Source organism: Rhopilema esculentum, chromosome 7 (genome assembly GCF_057945365.1).
Source record: "Rhopilema esculentum isolate cy_ngs chromosome 7, ASM5794536v1, whole genome shotgun sequence".
Lineage (NCBI taxonomy): Eukaryota > Metazoa > Cnidaria > Scyphozoa > Rhizostomeae > Rhizostomatidae > Rhopilema > Rhopilema esculentum.
This window is the reverse complement of record NC_142821.1, coordinates 11,068,918-11,088,778: the sequence shown is the minus strand read 5'-3', so window position 1 is coordinate 11,088,778 and position 19,861 is coordinate 11,068,918. Positions and strand designations below refer to the sequence as shown.

General features: G+C 35.8%; 3 protein-coding genes across 5 annotated transcripts in view; 2 read left to right on the top strand and 1 right to left on the bottom strand.

Annotated features, from left to right (window-relative positions):
• Nucleotides 1-10,893, top strand: part of LOC135683624 (uncharacterized) — a 40,573-nt gene extending 29,680 nt beyond the window's left edge. For all 3 annotated transcript variants that reach the window (XM_065198933.2, XM_065198934.2, XM_065198932.2), the window contains exons 4-12: nucleotides 442-503; nucleotides 2,458-2,546; nucleotides 3,130-3,232; nucleotides 4,323-4,477; nucleotides 6,335-6,421; nucleotides 6,825-7,518; nucleotides 8,552-8,662; nucleotides 8,999-9,103; nucleotides 10,025-10,893. In XM_065198933.2, the coding sequence (XP_065055005.2) occupies nucleotides 442-503; nucleotides 2,458-2,546; nucleotides 3,130-3,232; nucleotides 4,323-4,477; nucleotides 6,335-6,421; nucleotides 6,825-7,518; nucleotides 8,552-8,662; nucleotides 8,999-9,103; nucleotides 10,025-10,096 (1,478 nt within the window). In that variant the 3' untranslated portion in view covers nucleotides 10,097-10,893. The remainder of the gene's footprint in view (nucleotides 1-441; nucleotides 504-2,457; nucleotides 2,547-3,129; nucleotides 3,233-4,322; nucleotides 4,478-6,334; nucleotides 6,422-6,824; nucleotides 7,519-8,551; nucleotides 8,663-8,998; nucleotides 9,104-10,024) is intronic.
• Nucleotides 10,894-14,192: 3,299 nt separating this feature from the next.
• Nucleotides 14,193-15,244, top strand: LOC135687707 (uncharacterized). The gene is made up of 2 exons (XM_089109277.1): nucleotides 14,193-14,455; nucleotides 14,551-15,244. The coding sequence occupies exons 1-2, from the start codon at nucleotides 14,193-14,195 to the stop codon at nucleotides 15,242-15,244; spliced, it is 957 nt and encodes a 318-aa protein (XP_088965403.1).
• A 1,746-nt stretch (nucleotides 15,245-16,990) lies between these two features.
• LOC135683628 (AFG1-like ATPase) lies at nucleotides 16,991-19,752 on the bottom strand. The gene is made up of 2 exons (XM_065198940.2): nucleotides 19,401-19,752; nucleotides 16,991-18,678 (listed from the first exon to the last, which is right to left on the bottom strand). Exons 1-2 carry the CDS (start codon nucleotides 19,750-19,752, stop codon nucleotides 17,087-17,089), a joined length of 1,944 nt encoding a protein of 647 aa, XP_065055012.2. The 3' UTR covers nucleotides 16,991-17,086.
• Nucleotides 19,753-19,861: the final 109 nt, after the last annotated feature.

Genomic DNA, 19,861 nt, shown 5'->3' with positions numbered 1-19,861 from the left:
TGTGTTCACTAGAGAAATTTACAGCTGCTCTTGATCAAACTGTCAATTACCTGAATCCGTACAGTTAGACTTTTTTACTTAGTGGAATAACAACAACAGACACCATTAGATTTGTTGGGGAAAATTATGACAAAGGTTACCTACAGAAATTAAAGAGTCCAATCACTTTATATTTTCAAACAAAATATAACAACTGTAATTTACGTCGAGTGCAACTGTAAATTATGAAAACAACTTTTCTTGTTTATTTCGACCCTTTGAATAATAGATTTATATATATATATTGTAAATAATTGGCTTTAATCAGCTCTTTGTATTCTCTACAACATATTTTTGAGAATGAGTTTGCAAAACTCGATGTTATATCAGGTGCAGCTAGCAATGCATAGCTTTTGGTCTTTTTATTATCTTCTTTTGGCTGATTATAAACATTGCTTGTAGGCCAGGCTGGCAATGTCATCCAAAATATGAGTGCTTCTCGAATTGATTTCGAAAAACAGCGGGTATGTAAACAATAATTTATTCTGGATGCAGCAGAACCACTATTACTGCCGACTATCTCTTTAGGGGCTCATTACATGTAGCGGGATGGCCCGGTTTACGGCAATTTTGGTGGGACCCCGGTATTTATAGCATGCTTTGTGTTTAGCCAACTTTTGCTTGCATAGAGAATGGACTAGCGCGGTTTGGCGGTATCCCGTCTTCTGCCTACGGGTCTTGCCCGGCAAAGCTGGCTGCAATGTTTTTGCCCGTGTGATCGATTCAAGCAGGTCCAGCCCGGCAAATCGGGCTGCGAATTTGAGCAACGCATGTGCTATCAGACGTTAAAACATATATCAAACCTAAAGTGGAAGAAAAGGCAATGTGAAACAGCAAAACTTTTAACTCAAAACCACATAGCCAAAATTTTTCCCGTCAATTTTCAGACCGGGCTGGTGTTGTCCATATAATCGTTAGGAAGTCGCAGCCCGGATGACCGGGCCAGCCTTGACAACGGGGTTAGGTACTTTATAGATACTTTGTCCTGACGAATTGCGGTTGTCACCACACCCGTTTTCCCTGTTTGAAGCATTTTCTTCCGGAGGAAACACCTTTTGTCTCCCAAGAAATGTCATTTAAATGTGAAGATCATACCCCCCCCCCCCCCTAAGTTTTCATATCAGATTTGCAAGAATCTCAAGGACCAACTTTCTGAAAAGTGGGAAGACTAGTTCCTCCCCTTCGCCCCTTCCCCCCCCCCCCCCCCCCGTGGCTCCGCCACTGCACCTACGTTCCTTTACCTGGATTATACAATAAGCTATTGTTATGTTTTCCGAATGTCAATGCGAGGGTAATTCTTAGCGATTATTTACTCAGAAAAGCGCAACAGAGCCTAATGACGATGTTAACGGTTGCCTGATCGGACATATTGCCATTAAAAGACATCTTCAAAATCATGGAACGACACATCTGTTTTAAAATTTCTTCTTTCATTGAAAAACGTGAAGAAGCAATTCCTGGTCACATTTTATGTATTTTAATTTCATTGAAATTTCTCAGCTGTGAGATGATATATCTCAATTAAGCTTTTTGTGTGTGAACCAAATGAGGTCGGCTTCACTCCAGGACATATGGACAAGTGACTAGCTGTCGATTTTTTACGCTTTCTGGCATAGATTTCAGGGTTTTAATGGAAGTTTACTGCCAAAGTCAGGGAACATTTTGTTTTTTCCAGTTAATAGGCAATCCAGCTGCTCTGTCTTTAATGGATTAATCGTTCTTTTATTGCTAAGAATCAAAATATGTGAAGAAATATCCAACAAAGCTTTATTCCTGGTATCTTGTTTTTTTGCGATTAGAAGCACGTGGTTTGGGCACCTGACCATGCTTCTTTCACGCTGTTGAAGAAATCCTTCGTTTCATCTTTTGTTGCGTCCAACCTAAATGCAAAGCGAATTCTTGATAATACCAAATTTACTGCCTTCTTTTTACCATCTGTGGGATAATTGATAATGTCTGCAAATTGTATTTGTCATTTATTTATCTACATTTTGTGTAAAAAAACAAAACGTTTTCATTGAATTTCGACAAGAAGTACCCGGCACATTGCGACTTATGGTAATTCAATTGAGTTTCAACGTATCGCGTATACAGATCTAGATTTTGTTATCTTGGCAAAATAGCAAAATGACCAGCAACTGTGTATAACTTTGCTATGAATTTAAGTGCTAAAATATATTGCTGGAATTATCTTTCTAAGCAAATGATTAAAAACAACATAAATTGAGTTTTCGGCCATTTTTATCATCAAAGTTGTTCGTCCTCTTTTAACATAAAATGTTCTATCGTACCAAATTTACAAATAAACGACAGATGATTAATAAAATTAACTGCAAACATTTTTAAATTGAAAATCTACAATGAGCATTTCCTCACTGCACTTGAGCTAACAGGTATTGTACGATATTCTCAAATTAGGACGCATCGATGAATTATATGAAGCGGCACAATGTGCCACAAGACATGCAGCGAAGAGTCAGACTTTGGTATGACTATAGCTATTCGAGGTGAGCAAAAGCTCATTATTTTTGCATAAATTCATTACTTTTTGCTACCTTACTCAACGTTTCTACAAAATCTTCTATGTAAATATAAGATTCCAAAATTTCTAGTAAATCTGATATTTCCCATTCAAAGGATTGGAGTAAAAACACAAGAAAGAAAATTTATTGCCCAATTTATTGTGTTTTTATTTCAATATTTTGCATCTATTTGTCTGCTTGCCAAAAATTTTTAGAACTTATTAAGTTCTTAGACTGTAAGGTCTTGTTTTTTGGTTTCCTTTCAAGCTTGTTTTAGATCTTAAAAAAAGTTTTATTTGTTGCACATTAAATTTCCTTATCGCTCAAGTACATATTTTTTACAAAAGTTTCTTTGAAAATCTTCCACGTTTTCTTTTAAGTTGATTTCATTGCTTTGTGTCTGGCTAAAAACAAATTACTTTACAGGACAAAAAATTTTTCAGGAGAAATAACTTTTTAAACGGTTGTTGGTTATAGCTCTGTTGAACTTCCATGTAAAATGTGTTATTATAGCCCTATCTAAAGTTAATTTAGCAATTTAAATCACAATGGAAAATTTTGATTCTAGAGGTCGTTTTCAAGGAGGAATGGATATCAACGATATGTTGCTTTTACCAAATAAAATGAAAACGGAGCTGGCATTGCATGTTCATCTCGATACATTACGAAGGGTAAGGATTTTTTACCTTAGTATGTTTGTATTCACGTATAATACAATGATTTAGAAGATCCACTCAAATGAAGTAAAATCAAAACACGAATTTTCTCTGGGAACTTTTCTTAATAAAAAAAATCGTTTCCTTTCATAATTTATCCTATTTTATCATAATTCTTAAACAGCTGAATCATCGGGAGCTGATTGTAATTGATGTAGCAAAAGAAATAAAATGTTAAAAGTTTGTTGTTTCCATATGTCAACTCATGATTCATAGAAATAGGCCAGTCAGTCGACAAATTATATCTTAATTTATTTACAATGCACCGTATGTTCTAATAAAGATACGAGTAATTACGGTGATGAAATAGATAAATTCTTACGCTTTCTGTAGCAGTGAGACTGAAGTATGCTTTGTTCATAAATGAAGGAATATCAGTCATTTTTATTACCTTGTCTATCATCGTTTTGAATTTGTCACTTTTCATAGTTCAGACTGAGCTATGAACACCAATTTGTTCAAGTATTTCATGCTGAAAGTTGCTTTTGAGTATCTCGTTATGTTTTATGTCGGTAAAATGTTAAATAGTAATATTTTATAGAGATATCATTTTCTTGGGAAATACTGCCAATTTGGTTGACATTTTGCTTTGTATTGTTACAAATAAGTACGTTAACCATAATTTTTGGTTTGTTAATACGTTCTGTTAATGTTTTAGCCTTTTTGTGTGGTATCATTTCAAATGTAGTACATTTAATTTTGTAGCGTACTGTCAAGATTGACGAAAAATGACAGATATAATAGGACTGTTTAAATAAACCATGAAATGCTTATTTCTGGTCCCTTGTAAGGATTTTATTGGGCTAATTTAACAGCTTTGGGCTTATATTTTAAACAGAATTTCAAAGCAATGATATTTTCGAAAGTCTAAACCACCAGATTGATTGAAATCTGCAGCGTGTGGTAAAAATTTCAAACTGGTACAAAGATTTAGCACTAAATGTAAACAAAGCATAAACATTTTTCTTGTTATATTGTTTTGGACCATAAGTTAATAAGATTCCAAGAAAGAAGATCCACTGATTTCTTACTGCATTTTTTTCAGGTAAGCTTCTTGCAGAAATGTCAGCCAGAATTTCTTCATGATTTGGTTTTAAAAATGAAAATGATCATTTTCACCCCTGGGGATTACGTCTGCCGCAAGGGAGAAGTCGCTAGGGAAATGTACGTCATCAGTGACGGAATTCTAGAAGTTATCAGGTACTACTATGTTTTACAAAATATTTTATCTCTGTTTTTCTTAAATACTTTTTTGTTAATTCAGCTAGACTTCATTTTGCTATCTTTAATCATTTGTAAGTGTCTAGGTTGATTGCGTTTTATATAATTATAGTTTGAAGAAAATGCCCATGCAGAAGCTTCTTATCCAAATAACACATTTGCCTAAATTAATCTCCGAATGTCTTATTGATACTTAAATTTCCTGTTTTATCCACATTATGTATACAAAATTAGATTTTTTTACCAAATCTTTTTACAAATTTGGCAATCGGGTCAAGAAAATACTATTCCAGCCGAATCATGTTTAGAATAATGGCAGAACTTCTATAAAAAAGTAAACGAAAAGTTGTTAAGTAAGACCTTTGTGTATTTGATATAATATTCCTTATGTAAAGTAAAACTTTACGTGTGAGAAAAGGGAAAAATTTCCTACAAAGACAAATAAAACTTTATATTTGCTTAATTTTAATACTTCCAGTGATGTTTAATATGTTGGTATGACCTTGATTTATCCTAAATATCCCAAATTGGGATCAAAACTAGTTTATCCTGGGGTATCAGCCATTAAATGGCAACTCATAACGAGCGCCAGGACCACGGGTGAAAGATGCGCCCTTTGAGTTAGATCTGTAGGCCAACAAGTGAGGTCCTCTGAAAAGACTTCTGAAAGTGACCTAACTTGCTATCTTTCAAAAACAAAGCGACTCCGGCTAAAAACCCCGATATGTCATTTGTAAACATTTGATAGTGTTCTTCAAGATTGCAGAGATGATAAATTTCTGCTTACTTTAGGCCGTTATCCGATCAAAAGCACCTTAGTATGTTTTGTTTCCGCCATTCCGTGCCATCTAAGATATTTGAACACGAATTTCTTGAATTATCTTTATACTTTTTTATCAATAGTTATTTCGGTAAATTGAGGTCATAATCAGCTCAGTATAACATATCTCGAGATCAGTATAAAAGAGCAAGCGATATAATTTTTAGCTTTCTACACCGCCCGTTGATTAATGGTATATTGTGATTTGACAAAGTTAGACAAAGCTTGAGATATGTTTTAAGAATTTTGCACAATTCTCTAAATGTTTGACTGTTAGAAGCCGCGTTAAAGGAAATAGGAATAGTTCGATAGGAGGATACTGATAATAAAATATTGATAATGAAATATTGATAGTGAAATTGGTAGTGTTATATTGATAGTGTAATATTGATAGTGTAATATTGATAGTGAAATATTGATAGTGAAATATTGATAATATAATATTCATAGTGAAATGTTGATCGTGAAATATTGATAGTGAAATATTCATAGTGAAATGTTGATCGTGAAATATTGGTAGTGAAAAATTGATAGTGTAATATTGATAGTGTAATATTGATAGTGAAATATTGATAGTGGAATATTCATAGTGAAATGTTGATCGTGAAATATTGATAGTGAAATGTTGATTGTGAAATATTGATAGTGAAATATTGATAGTGAAATATTGGTAGTGAAATATTGATAGTGAAATATTGATAGTGAAATATTGGTAGTGTAATATTGGTAATGAAATATTGATAGTGAAATATTGGTAGTGAAATATTGATAGCGTAATATTGATAGTGAAACATTGATAGTGAAATATTGGTAGCGTAATATTGATAGTGAAACATTGATAGTGAAATATTGGTAGTGTAATATTGATAGTGAAATATTGGTTGTGAAATATTGGTAGCGTAATATTGATAGTAAAATATTGATAGTGAAATATTGGTTTTGTAATATTGATAAAAAATCATATTGTAATGTTGATAAGAGAATGCTAATTATGCTGATTATTTTTCTCCCTCTAGTGAAACTGGCAGAGTTCTTAAAGTTTTGCACTCAGGGGATTTTTTTGGTGAGATCGGAATTTTGAGTCTCAGTAAAGGTCAAAATCGGTAAGAATTAGATCTTCTTTTGTTAGATAACAACTTAAACACTGTAGATAAAATTGAAGTTTTTTGATAAATGAGAAAATTACATTGTTCTAAACTTGATCGGAAAACGTGTCATCATTGTTTCTGGAATTATTTTGGAAGCATCTTCCGATTTTTGATTACATCAATTTGAAATTCATGTTAAATTTTGAATGATTATTTTAATATCTACTGCTCGAAAATTGTTTATTAATGAACCGTTTTAAAAATTTGTTTGGGTATCAGTCAAATTCAGTTTCATTCCCGATATCTGTTTTATATTTGATGTAAACGATTAAACTAAAAGTTTAGAAAACACAACGAGATTTCTCGCCAATGCGCAAGTTTCTCCCATTCGTGAGATTTCACAATTGTTTATTATTAGGCGTACTGCTGATGTTAAAGCATATGGATACGTAGAGCTTTTTGTATTATCGAAAGACGATGTTTTAAATGCAATTAAGGAATACCCAAACGCACAGAAGATTCTTGCAAAACATGGTAGAAATCGTTTAAAACAGGACAACAGTCGGAAAGACGGGCCGCGTGACGATACGACTAGCGAATCAGATGATGAAGTCGGCAGCATGTTAATGAATATGAACAGTAGCACCGGACTTAATGACGCGAACGACGTTAAAGGATCGCCTGATTCACGAAGAAGCAGTTTTCGTCGCGGTAGTATTCGAAGGGACAACGATAGCAGACGATCGAACAGCCTGCGAGTTCCGACACCCGCTGAATCGGACCCAAATGCGCTTCCGTCGAATAAAGGAGTCGTGCACGACGCGATGATGTCGGTTATAAATCCACTGGTTAAACCAGCATCGAATGTCATTGCTTCGGTCAGGTCACCATCGCTACAAGAGAAACGAAAATCCTTCTCGTCAGTTCTCGTTAATAACGATGCAATAAATGCGGATACTATATCAGTTGGCAAAGATATCGAAAAGGAAAAATTATGTGAAGCAAAGAAGCCTGTTAAGAGTTCCCTAGAAACAGAAAAAATTATCAAATTCATTCAAACAAGTCAAGAAGAGCTTCTTATTAATATGAAAAATATATTTAAGAAAAAACTGGTAAGTCTATTTTGAATTAAAGTAGTTTAAAATTGAATCTCTTTCGAAGTATGCTTTTTTCTTATATGCTTAGTTTTTTCGTTTTCGTTGCCTTTTCACAGAACTAAATCTTTTCAAAAAGATTTTTCTGGACAACGGCTATCCAGAAGATATCTTTTTTCGGCCGAAAAAAAGGTTTGGTCCACAAAGGTGCTCTGTTTAACTCAAACTACCTTGGATTGGTAAAACATCCATGCGATTTGAAAATCAGATTAAACAAGCAACTAGGAGAGCCTTTTCATCCATTCAAGAGGATTGCATTTCTACCAACCAAAAGAGTTCTGTTGTTTATGAATTTACGTGCCAGTTTGATTCTGGCTACGTAGGACGCACAAAACAAAGATTGCAGCAAAGAGTTCTTCCAACATTAGAATCAAACTCTTTACCTAAGGGAACAGCTTTGTTGGTCTTGCAGATTCCACCAACATATGTGCCCACCATCAGCAGCATTTACTAGACAATCCAGATTCAGCCAGATGGTGTCATGTTTGGGATAATTTTTAGAGCTGGGTCGTTGTTCTACCAAGCAGTCTTTTAGAATCTAGATGCATTTATATGAAAGATAAGGAACTTAATTAAAAAGGTATTACACTGTGTAGACAGAAGGAGCTCGTTTTCATCCTTCCACTCTAGCGGTGATTTCTCTTTATGCACACGACACTGATTGGTCAACTTTACAATACCGGCCATTAGCTCGTGTTTATGATTGGCCTATTTCGATCCACAACTGGGAGAATATTTTAACGCTTCACATTTTGGAACCTCTTTCTGGCGCATTTTGATTCATAAACTATTGTGAATAAAGCTATATTGTAAGGCAGCTTTCATTTACTTCTGCTGATTTCTATAGCAATCAGCTAGTTTTCCATGACTTAATTAAAACTTGTAAACATATTTCGATATCATGGTACTGCTGAACTAATGACCGTTTTCCATAGGCCGTATATTTGAAATATTTTGTTAGTTAGCTTATAATTACGTTTTGTTTTTTAAGGCAAAAAGCCAGCGAGGTTTATGTGAAAGAATAGAAGAACTGGAGCAAGCAATTTGTGATAAAAGCAAGGAAATACAAGATTTGAAAAATCTTTTAAAAAGAAATGAGAAGGTAGAAATTTTGTTATAAAAAATCTGCATGATGTTTTTTATCCTTAGGAGCTTCGAAGTATTGTATTTGCCACCGTATTGGTGAAATGAGCAGTTTTTTCAAATTGAATTTCTGTGGATCAATATTCCATTTTTTTAAAATCAAAATCAAAAGTATAGTGTGCTTGAAGATGTAAATTTTTTCATTCATTTACCGTTTAAAATATGCATTCTATTTAAAAAATATTTTCTACTATTCAATAGCAACTTTTGTCAAGACATTAGCAGAATAAAAATTTTAGATTATGACGTCATAATTTTGAAACTGTTGTACCAAGCACCTTTTTCTTGATTTCAGGTTAAGAAGAGTCTCCAAGAAGATTCTCAAGAATATAATACAGAAATGACGTCATTTGAAGAGAAGGACTCTGTTTCAACTCCATGTAGTCCTCACAAGGTGGAGGTAAGAGGGCGTTATTCCAACAATATTTAGCAATCTTATGTAGCATAAAAGTCATTGGTATTCTATAAATTAAGACATAGAGCTGTCCTTTTATAAACACCAAATCAGGTTAACTTAATAGGTTACAAAATAGACCGGTAGATATAGAACAAAATTTTCTTAAAATCTTATGTCTCTTAAAGATTGAAGATTTATTTATAGTTCTTCTCAATTAGTTATTTTTTGAAATACATAAGTGTCCCACAAAATTCGCGAGACATGGCAGATCTGTTAAAATAATTTTTCAATGTATTAAAACCAACTCAGCAAAGATTGATTTAAAATTTAATTTTGTTTTCTACTTGTGAAGACATTTGTCGTACTTTTGATGATTATGATGCTGATGATGATTTTGAAAATTGAGAGACTAGAAAGTGGGAAAGGGAAGCAATTGGAGTATGGGGTAAAATATATTCAGCTGGGGCAGAGCCAAAGCTTATTGAATATGTTTATATTCTTTCAATCTAGCGATTTTTTACCAACCATTATATTAACTTTTGCTCTGATGAAGCCCCGTATGCCGGGGCGAAATATTAGCCTTTACTGATTTACGTGTATTTATTGTTTTTCATTCTCGGCGAATTGCGGTGTTTCATATTTGCCACATTTTTATCGCCTTTTCGCCGCAAGAACTCCTTGGAGCCCGTCGAGCAGCCTGCTACAGTGGCCTTTTCTTCATTCACACATTATATTAATTGCTTTTTATCATATGCTTTATTGCTGTTGACTAAAGTTGTTTTGATCTAAATCCTTAGATTTAATATATTTTCTCGGTGATTATCAATTGTTTTTGCCGTTTTTACTTTAATTCTGTACATTCTTAACTTTCTGCAATTTTACGACGGTTTTTGAATGATTGAATCGTCCGCCATTTGCTTGCAGGTACCTTTGTCCGTCGTCTGCAGGGAACGGTCGAAGACTGAGCCATCTATCCCAGAAGTCAGTAGTGCTTGAAATCCATCGGCATGTGAGAAAGATTTCTTTTGAGGTGGATATGAAACAAGTAAAACGAGAGCAGAGATAGAATTATGTTGTTAAGGGCATTCAGAGGAAGCCTGCTTTTTATAATTGAAATTTTGATATTGTTTGCCCTTTGAGGGGATTTGGTTTTTGGGAGGGCCTGACAGAATGCTTTTGCGTCAGAAGAAGAAACCAATTTATGATGGGTCATGGTAACAATATGTTGATGAAAAAAGGGACCAGATAGGCATGGCAATCTTCTCTTTTTCATTTGTCTGTCCAGAAAATTAGCGTCACCACGAGGGGACTGGGGCGGACATGTTTCTCCAGTGCTCGGATGAGAAAGTGTTGGGGGAGGGGTAATTTTTTGCAAGGCATTCTTTGTGATGTAATTCTACGTTTTTGAAACTGATTTCATGGAGATAAAGGGTAGACATGGGCGTCCCATTTAGGTAAAATATGCGTTACCTGCTGGTGAAAGGCGTTTCCTCATAGCAAAAAAGGTGTGGCATAAAACAACTTCACTTTGACTATGTATCTGGTGATTTGACTCAATGCTACTAAATACTCATGGCATGCCAGATATATCTAGTAATCTTGAGATAACAAATTTGATGAATCTTTAAGAAAGTTTGCATTGACGCAAATCTGATTAATTTATTTGATGTAAATAATATAAATTTTAATGTATTTATGATGCCATTTGTTGTACACGTATGAAGGCAAGATCCTTAAAATCTAACAGTTGTTTAAAAGAATAAAGTTGATACAATCAACGGCCTAATTATCAAGCTGAGATCTCATCTCTTCAAGTCTTACTGGATTTTAAGTATATTTTTCTTGTCATTATCTGCATTAATGTTTGAAGGGACCGAATTTAGTGAAATAGATATTGTCGGGGCCACTCTCGCATTACCCTTGAGGTTTGCGCATCCAACGCTGCGCATAGCACGGAAACGAGATAAAGCATGTACATATGACTAAAAAGTAATCGTCGTCGGTGGCAGCTAGTTTGTTTCCATAGCGTCAAAAGCATCAAAAATATTTCAGAAGACAAAAATAAACATAACTATGACTGACAGTAAGTTGCATCCCAACAAATGCATTAGGGACGTCCATTCAAAAACTCATCAAATTCGTTCTGGGACCGGATGATGAAATTATTGGGGGGTGTGACACCCCAACACCCCTCTTAATTGCGCCCCTGCAAAAAGTTTTAAAGCTGCAGTAAAAGAGGAAAGAAGCCTTGGCCCCCCCATATTTAAATTGGTGGCGTTGGCCCTGCTATATATGCCCTTATACTAGACAGTGATGTTATTAATGACACGAAGGGAACGTACACTAAATGCCGATGACAAATGCAAAAGTGAACTGTAAACAATTGTATATGCAAAATATGAATTTCAGTCATGTTTATTATTATTAATAACATCCTTATGGTGCCGTGACAGAAGCAGAGCTGTAAACGACACTTCGACATGACAGGTTTTTTGCCTGTTACTGCATTCTCTGCTATTGTTTCTCTGTTGATGCTTTTTGATGTGTCTCGCGGGTGAGACACATTTTTGAAAAGAAAGACATTTATACGCTCGTCAAAAATGGCTCAAAACAGTGGATTAATGAAGTAAAGGACACCTTAGTTCGATAACCAAGGGCCTCCAATCAAAAGAGACCCCAAGATACCCCCACGTTCATGATTTTTGCCAAGTTCACCTTGTTGTCAAAAGCTTCAATCGGCCTCAACTGAAGAAAACAAATCAGCTTATTCAATTAAACGATCAAAAAATTATTATTCATTCATCTTGCTATTCTGTTTCACATGTTATCAGGGGCGGACTGGCTAATTTTTTTGGCCCGGGCAAATTTTTATCAAACCGGCCCACAATAATAGCAAATAAAAAACTCCTCGGAAAATGCAAGTAAATGTTAGTCTGTAAGGAAAACAAGTTTTTAAATTCAATAATTTTGTGCATGGGTAAATGCTGGTTAACAGAACATGCTAAATATGTCATTTGCTAACTAAAGAGCAGGGCCGTAAATCCCGAGGGGACGGGGGGGACTGGACCCCCCCCCCAAAAAATCTTTAGCAAAACGAATTTTTTGAGAAATTATCGTCATTTTCTTTTAAAGAAAGGAATCCCTGGTAACTGGGTTAGAACCAAACTAAGTTTTTATGTGTTCTTGCAACAAACCTCAGCCACTATGTCATGGTGTCAAGCGCAAGTTGACTAGTGTTGATGGCAGTTATTTATGTTTGCAGAGTGGTGTCGAGTCAGTGACGATGCCCATGTGGGGGATTAGCCCCAAATATCACCCCTTGAATAAATCTCAAAAACATGTAAGAAAAGAATCGTTTGCACATATTTTCACAAACCCACATTACATATATTTTCATTACCCGCCTTTTTATAAAAATCCTAACTCAAAGCCTAGGTCCTAATGTTCCGAATTTTTGAACCTCTATTAGTCGAATTGCGGTACCAAGACCTCCATAATAGCTCCTTTATTTTAACTGCACATTTAGTGACATGATAATAGCATAGACACAAACAATGAAATTTTGAGTTTTGCTTTTAATTGTAGCTAGGAACAAGGGCAAAAGACAAAAAGGGAAAGAGGTAAAATTAATTTGCGTAAAAGTACCACGTCAATAAAGAGGTACTTTTGCATGTAATATAGAGAGAAGCAATGACTACACCCTTTATTATTAGAATGCAATAATTTTTGCTCAGCCTCTATTTTTTTAAGGAAGTTTTCGTTTTGAGCCCTAATATATTCTTAGATGCATCCTTATTTTTTTTAATCTGACATGGTTTTAGGAAAAAATCGCTTGCTCTCGAATAGAAAACACCTTTTCTTTCTTTCCCCGAAGTCTTCCACTAGAGTTTTAGCATGACTCTTCCCTTTCCCAATTTCTCCCAGAACAATAATCAATGTTCTTCTGAGAAACGTCGATTTGTCTATCCTGAACGGTATAGTATTTTGTTAAACTTGGTCTGGGAGATGCTTTTCTAGCTATTTAGAAGGTATGATTTAAAAAAGTTTCTTTCGCGTCGGCCCCAACCATGGTGGGTCCTCCTACATCACTAAGCGCGATTCTCAGCCCCTCAGGTTCAATTTCCTCAAGCTGTCTCTGAAAAATGTTATCAATTCAATTATAAAGAATCTGTAAATTCCTTCTATAGTGCTGAAAAAACCTAAGAAAATCTAATAATCTTTCTTTTTGTTTTTTAAGTCGTTTGCCGCTCAAGCTGTTTCCATAACACATACCGTAACTTTATATTCATTTGCTCTGCATTTGACTTATGATAGTATAGGCCTAATAAACTTACCATAACTAATAGAGTTTATTGAAAAGAGCAAGACCCTGCTGTTTTTTGTGACGTTTGTGGCTTTTGCTTGATAAAAAAAGCTTTGTATTGTAGCTGAATCCTTTTTTAAGTCTCGCAGCTTTTCCTCGCGAAATTTCTGTGCACCACCTTTGGCTGGAGTCTTCTTGCTCTTCCTTTGTTCTACGTATGTCCACTTCATTGCTTCATATCACAGAGCAAATCGCTTAGTGAACTCCAATTTTTGGACTTTTAAATTTATTACATTTAGCAATAGCTTGTGCTTAGGCAAAAACATGACCAGCTTGAAGCAAAAGCTAAGTAAAAAGACATCAGGGCAGGTTAAAATCTTATGTATCGCATTGAAACAGGGGTGTTACAGTATAATATGTCGCCAAACAGGAGATACCGTCAAGAGAAATTATTACAAGATGTCAATAATATGTTTCCTGAAGAAGTGTGTTCAGGGACGTAACTATTGGGGGGGTTTGGGGGGGGTGTTTCACCCCCCCCCCCCCAATCCTGAAAAACAGCATTTTGCAGGGCAAAGCAGAAGGAATTAGTAGTTCTCGCAGGGCAAAAGAGATTAGAAATCAAGTTTCACAAAATATCTTAATTCATTTTACTTTCTTATCAAATCCAAAACATATGTTAGTTTTTCCGATTTGTTGTGGTATCGTAAAGTGAGTTTCTTATTTCCGTGCCCCTCGCGAAGAAAAAGTGACACTGCTTGGATAAACGGTATCGCATCATGGCATAAAATGAAAAGTGGCAAGCTTGCTCAGCATTTTTCTTCTGAAGCACACCAAGCAGCATTGGCTGATTTTGCTAGGTTTTCAGTCGAACAAGGACATATTGACATTCAAATGAATAGGCATCTGGAGGTGATCATCATTCAGGAGAAGGCTGACGAAGAAAAATGCAAATCGATAATGAACATTATGTTTGATATTGCTAGAACATTGGCAAGGCAAGGAATTGCTTTCAGAGGCTCCGCAGGAGACCAGAACGGCAATTTTGTCCAGTTTGTGAATCTTCTGTCCAGGCACTGTCTACAGATGAAAGAATGGCTTGATAGCAAACGATTGAAGCCTTTCAGTACGAAATACTTGATTCTAGTTCACAAAATGAACTTTTAGAGATCTGGGGGGAGAATGTTAGAGAAAGAATAAAATATGAGATTGAGTGTGCTAAAATGTTGTCGGTTTCGGCCGATACAACACCCGATGTTAGCAATAAGGATCAAATGGTTGTGGCTGCAAGACATATTGGTGAAAATGGAATTGCGCGCGAGAGAGTCGTGGAAATGAAAGAGTGCAATGACAAACATGGAGAAAAGACAGCAGAATGTATTCTCAAGTGTCTGGAAGCAAATGAAATTAATGTGAATTATCTCTGCTTCCAAACATACGATTTCGTAAATAATATGTCTGGGAGAATTGCAGGGGCACAGAGGGTTCTACAAGATATTCTTGAAAGACCAGTCCCGTACATTTCATGTCAAGGGCATCGATCTAATACTTTCAAAGAGCATTGTGCAAAACAAAGTGCCATAATTACGTCGATATACGATAATCTTCAAGATATATATGTTTTCTTCAGTGCCAGCTCCAAACGAAACAAAATTTACAATAAAGAAGTTCAAGAAGTTGATGAGTACTCCTTGAAACTCCGCAACATGTCTAAAACGATATGGGTCTACTCTTCAGAGTCGATAGAAGCAGTGTGGCGAAGTTTACAAAGCATACTCAAAGCAATTGAAAAAGTTGTCAGTGACGACAGCACAGAAATGAAGGGTAAAAGTGAAGGTTAAAGACATAAAGAAAAAGTGTCTGTCATTTGACTTTCTTTTTGCATTGATGTTCATGAGATCAATTATGAAGAAAACAAAGATTTTGACGATGCAACTCCAAGCAGAAGAGCTTAACATCCTAGATGCGATGAAGTTAATTGAAGCAACAGTAGAAAATCTTAAGAAGATTCGCATTGATAACAAGGCTATGGATGAAGAGTTGGATGCTCTAAACGAGTGCGCTAAACAGCATGGAATAGATTCAGCGGCTGAGTTTAGTGGAAATATCGACTCAGGTTGCAGCCAAGAAAGATTGACAACGGTCCAGAAACATCAGCGGAATTTAAATTTAATTCCTTCTACAGAACAGAAATTTGTGTTGTTCTCGATTCTCTGATAGCAGAGTATGGTGAAAATATCAAGGCATGCTTAAAAAAAATTGAGCCATTGGCAATGGCGTTGCAGCCACCACTCAAAACGATAAACCCAGAAACAGTCCACGATCTTTGAAAGCTTTTCCCACCAGGCTTTCATATTGAAGCAGTAGATATATTATGTGAGCTAGATGTTTTTAAGTCAATGATTGAACAACAACAGATCCAGCCAACTTCCGTCAAAGAGGCTGCCAAATTTTCATTTGAAAACAGACGACTTTTCCCAACGGTTTACAAAGGCTACAGCCTTCTTCTTACAGCACCTGTGTCTGTGGCTAAAGACGAGCGAACCTTAAGCAAACTTAAGATTGTTAAAAATTTGCTGCGATCAAGAATGAAAGATGAACGATTGAATGATCTCATTCTACTTGCTTGTGAGAAAGACCTAACAGACACTATCCCACTTGATAAAGTATTAAAAGTATGGCATGAAAAAAAATGAGAAGAATTTCAATTAAGTAAATTAGTGTGAAAGTAGACTAATTATTGACTTTTTTATTGCGATTGTTGGTTTGTATTGCTTTTTGAAAATAATATATGTACTTATGTAATATATGCATAAGTACAGTACATCTATACTTGTTTTACAGGAAAAATTTTGCAGGGCAATAGTGTTTACACCCCCCCCCCAAAAAAAATTAGTGAAGTGACGTCCCTGAGTGTGTTTGGGCTGCGGTGACAATAATGAATTCATAAGTTTGATGGTTTTGGAGTACTCGCGTGTATATTTATTCTTTCCCTGAAAATCCCTGTCTCTGAAAATCTCCGAAAATTTAAGGCAAACAGATCAACGCATGGGTATAGTTTTTTGCCTAGCATTCACTTTTTAAGCTAATTTATTTTCTTGCACTTTTATCAGCCGGCCCTTAAACCGACCGGCCCTTCGGGCGATCGCCCGAATAGCCCGACCAGCCAGTCCGCCCCTGCATGTTATAAGTATGTACCTTTGGATGGACCTTCTTGCAGTCGGTTTGTAGGGTCCCCTTTTCAGTTTTTATCCTAAGGCCCCCGGTGCGGTGTTACGCCACTGTCTTGATTATCACTTAAATAGTAAGGTTTTATATCCACTTGATGTGGCTATTTTGCCATTGAAAATGGTCTGAAGGGATTTTTTCTTCGGACAGTATAATTTTATAACGAGAGATTTGGTTATAGGAATTTTTGTTTATCTGTTAACTGGCTTAAAGCTTTTGATGTGCAAAACAAGATAGTTCTAAGTTGCTACTCAAAGTCCCAGGCTAAATGCGATCATCATAATCATCACCAAAAGCGTGTAAAGCTCTGCCTAAACAGCACACTTTATGACAGATTGGTTAACAGAAATTTTCATAAGTAACTGTCAATAAACGTTTGTTATGAAAAATGAATAAAAACATATAACTAATTACAATTCATTTAATAAATTCCACTCAAAATTCAAAACCAACATTTACTTTTTATCATCATCATTAGGGTCACTGCCACGCATTCTTTTTATTGCTTTTTCCCACCAACCAAATCCCCAGAAATGTTTTTCATTGAACCTTGGAGCCGGACCCTTACCTCTAATTTTCTCTGTTAACTTTTGAACAGTTTCGTCAAACTTATTTTTTTGTGCTACAGTCTGACTCCATGTAGTATAGCTGGCTTCATCACCCCAATCAAGGTCCTTGTACCTCTTCTCAATTGAGTGCTCTTGCATCTCTCCATTTGGATTATTCATCAAAACATCATCCACTGTATCTCGTAACTTGGCAAATTCATCTCCTTTATTTTTCTTTTTCTCCATATCTTCAATTATCTTTTGGCGTTTGATCATTCTGTCTCTTCGCCTGTCCACAGCATCCTTTTTTTCTTCACTGGTTCCAACATATGGGCTAAAAGACTGCTTTCTGTGTGGCTTCATCTGATAAAGCAAGCTCTGCATTTCTTTGAGTCTAGAAATTGCCCGTTTGAAACTAAAAATTTCATCCTCGCCAGTGATGATACCAAGCGAACGGAAATCTAGCTGGGATAATGCAAGGTCATAAGCAATTTCTCCAATCATTTCAAAGTGCATTTGGTCATCATAGCAGTCGGTCTGTTCCCCATCTTTAGGCAGCAAGGTGAATATTTCCTCAGGCTTTGATTCAGCAGTGCAGTACAATTTTGTTCTGCTTTCATATGCTGCATCAATAAAACTGAGAAATCTCCTTGCTTGATTTCTCTGGGCCATTCCCATTTTGGGAATTCTGTCAACAAATATTGTATTAAAATTGTTACAGATTTGGATGAAGTCAGCTGGCCCTAATGGTTGCTCAAACAGCTCTCTGGCTGTGAATCTTGCAACTCCATTGCCTGAAGAAATGGGAATAAGTACTTTTCTCCCATAAACTGTGACATATCTGGTGCCAAGAGATTGTCCTGTACCTACTGCCTTGCTGAAAGAATGATCTAACCATTCTTCTGTCTCATTATTAATTGGATAGGCAAATGTGCTCCTGCCAGGGCTAAGACTGGTTCTGTAGTCATGCTCAGAGTTCAAATGCATTGTAGTACAATTGGAACTCAAAAGGCTCTTAAAAGACCTGACGCTTTCATAACTTTCATCCTCTAAAGGGTGCTCTCCATCACTGCTCTCACTTATAGACAGGTCCCCCAGTTGCTCAATAGGCCTGTTTGAAGTAGCTATTACTATTGCCCCCTTTGAAAACATGTTCTTTAGAACACCTTCAAGGAGACTACATGAAGCATAATCTGCAACTTGTACCTCATCAAAGCAAATTATCCAGGCATCTTCCATAATTTTGTCAGCAATATACTCTGTTGGACTTTGCAAATAAGCTGAATCTGTCTGATTATGACTGCATAAGTTCCACTTGTTGAATTCAGAGTAGAGAAATAACATGAAGTTGTGAAAGTGAACTCTCTTCTTTGTGCCATCAGGCAGACAGTCGTAGATCAAATCAAGTAGGACTGTCTTGCCAGTCCCTACTTCACCATGGATATAGCAGCCTTTTGGATGCATTAAAGATTCTTGTTGGCTTTCACTCTTGTCTGCATCTGCAAAGAAAGATGTTGTATGAATATAAATGTTTAACTGCAAAGCTTTGAGAGATTCATCTCAGAGTCACCAGACTATCCATAAAGCACAGACAATGACAATGGCTGGCAAGTTGAAAGGAAGAAATCACAATATATTTTGTTTCTATCACTGAAGTATTTGCTAAAAGGGAAGGGTAACAAAGTCTTAATTTTGTCCATTTTCATTAAGTGGGGTTGTATGCGCTAATAAATTAATTTTTATACTGTTAATAAGAAGAATTACAACATCGATGATTACAAAAATGTGACAACAGATAGCTGGGTAATTAAAAAATTGCTACATCCAGCAGAAATATACTTTTCTAAAACACAAGACTAAAAATAATTAACTTTGAAGATAATCATAATGAAATATGACAAATTAATCACAAAGGAAATATGTATGTATGGAGTAACTTCAAGACAACAAACTCAATTATCATTGAAAAATCAAACATTCGGATGGAATTATTCCCTTAAAAATGCATTCCTCCAGAATCTTGCCATGGCCTTGAATAAGATACTATCAATTTTTATAGGCTCATCCAAAATGGATATATTTCAAATGTTGCCAATGTTGGAAATTCAAAGAGTGCTGATCTTAGCATACCTTTTTGTCTGTTTTGTACAGTTAGTATAAATTGGAAGATAATGTTTATCATCAACATAGTTTTTTATCATCGAACAAACCATCAACCTACCATTGCTAGCACTTGATTTTTCTGTTCTATACTGTCCAACTTCTTTAAAAACATTTTGCAAATGTTTAACGACAACAAATTGATGTCTATCTGGTTTCAACGACCCACAATTGAGCATTTCACTATAAACTTTCATGGGTCCTGCACCTCCAGACGACACTCTCGAATCTTTGAGAGCAGTAGAAGCTGTTGCGTTCGTACTTTGGTGTCGCAATTGCCAAACGCATGATATTTCCTTCGATCCAAGACGTTGTCGATTCAACTGAATGACCTGTCCTAGGTATCTTCTTGTTGAGGCCATGGTTGAATCCAGTTTCGCAGCCGATCTAATTGCATCTTTGACTGGAATCATTGCAACATTTATTGACTGCAGTTGACCAGCAAAATGCAACAGCTACTAGATGTAACAGATCATTTCCATGGAGGACTGAGGAAAGAAACTTTTTCAAGATCCTTACTCA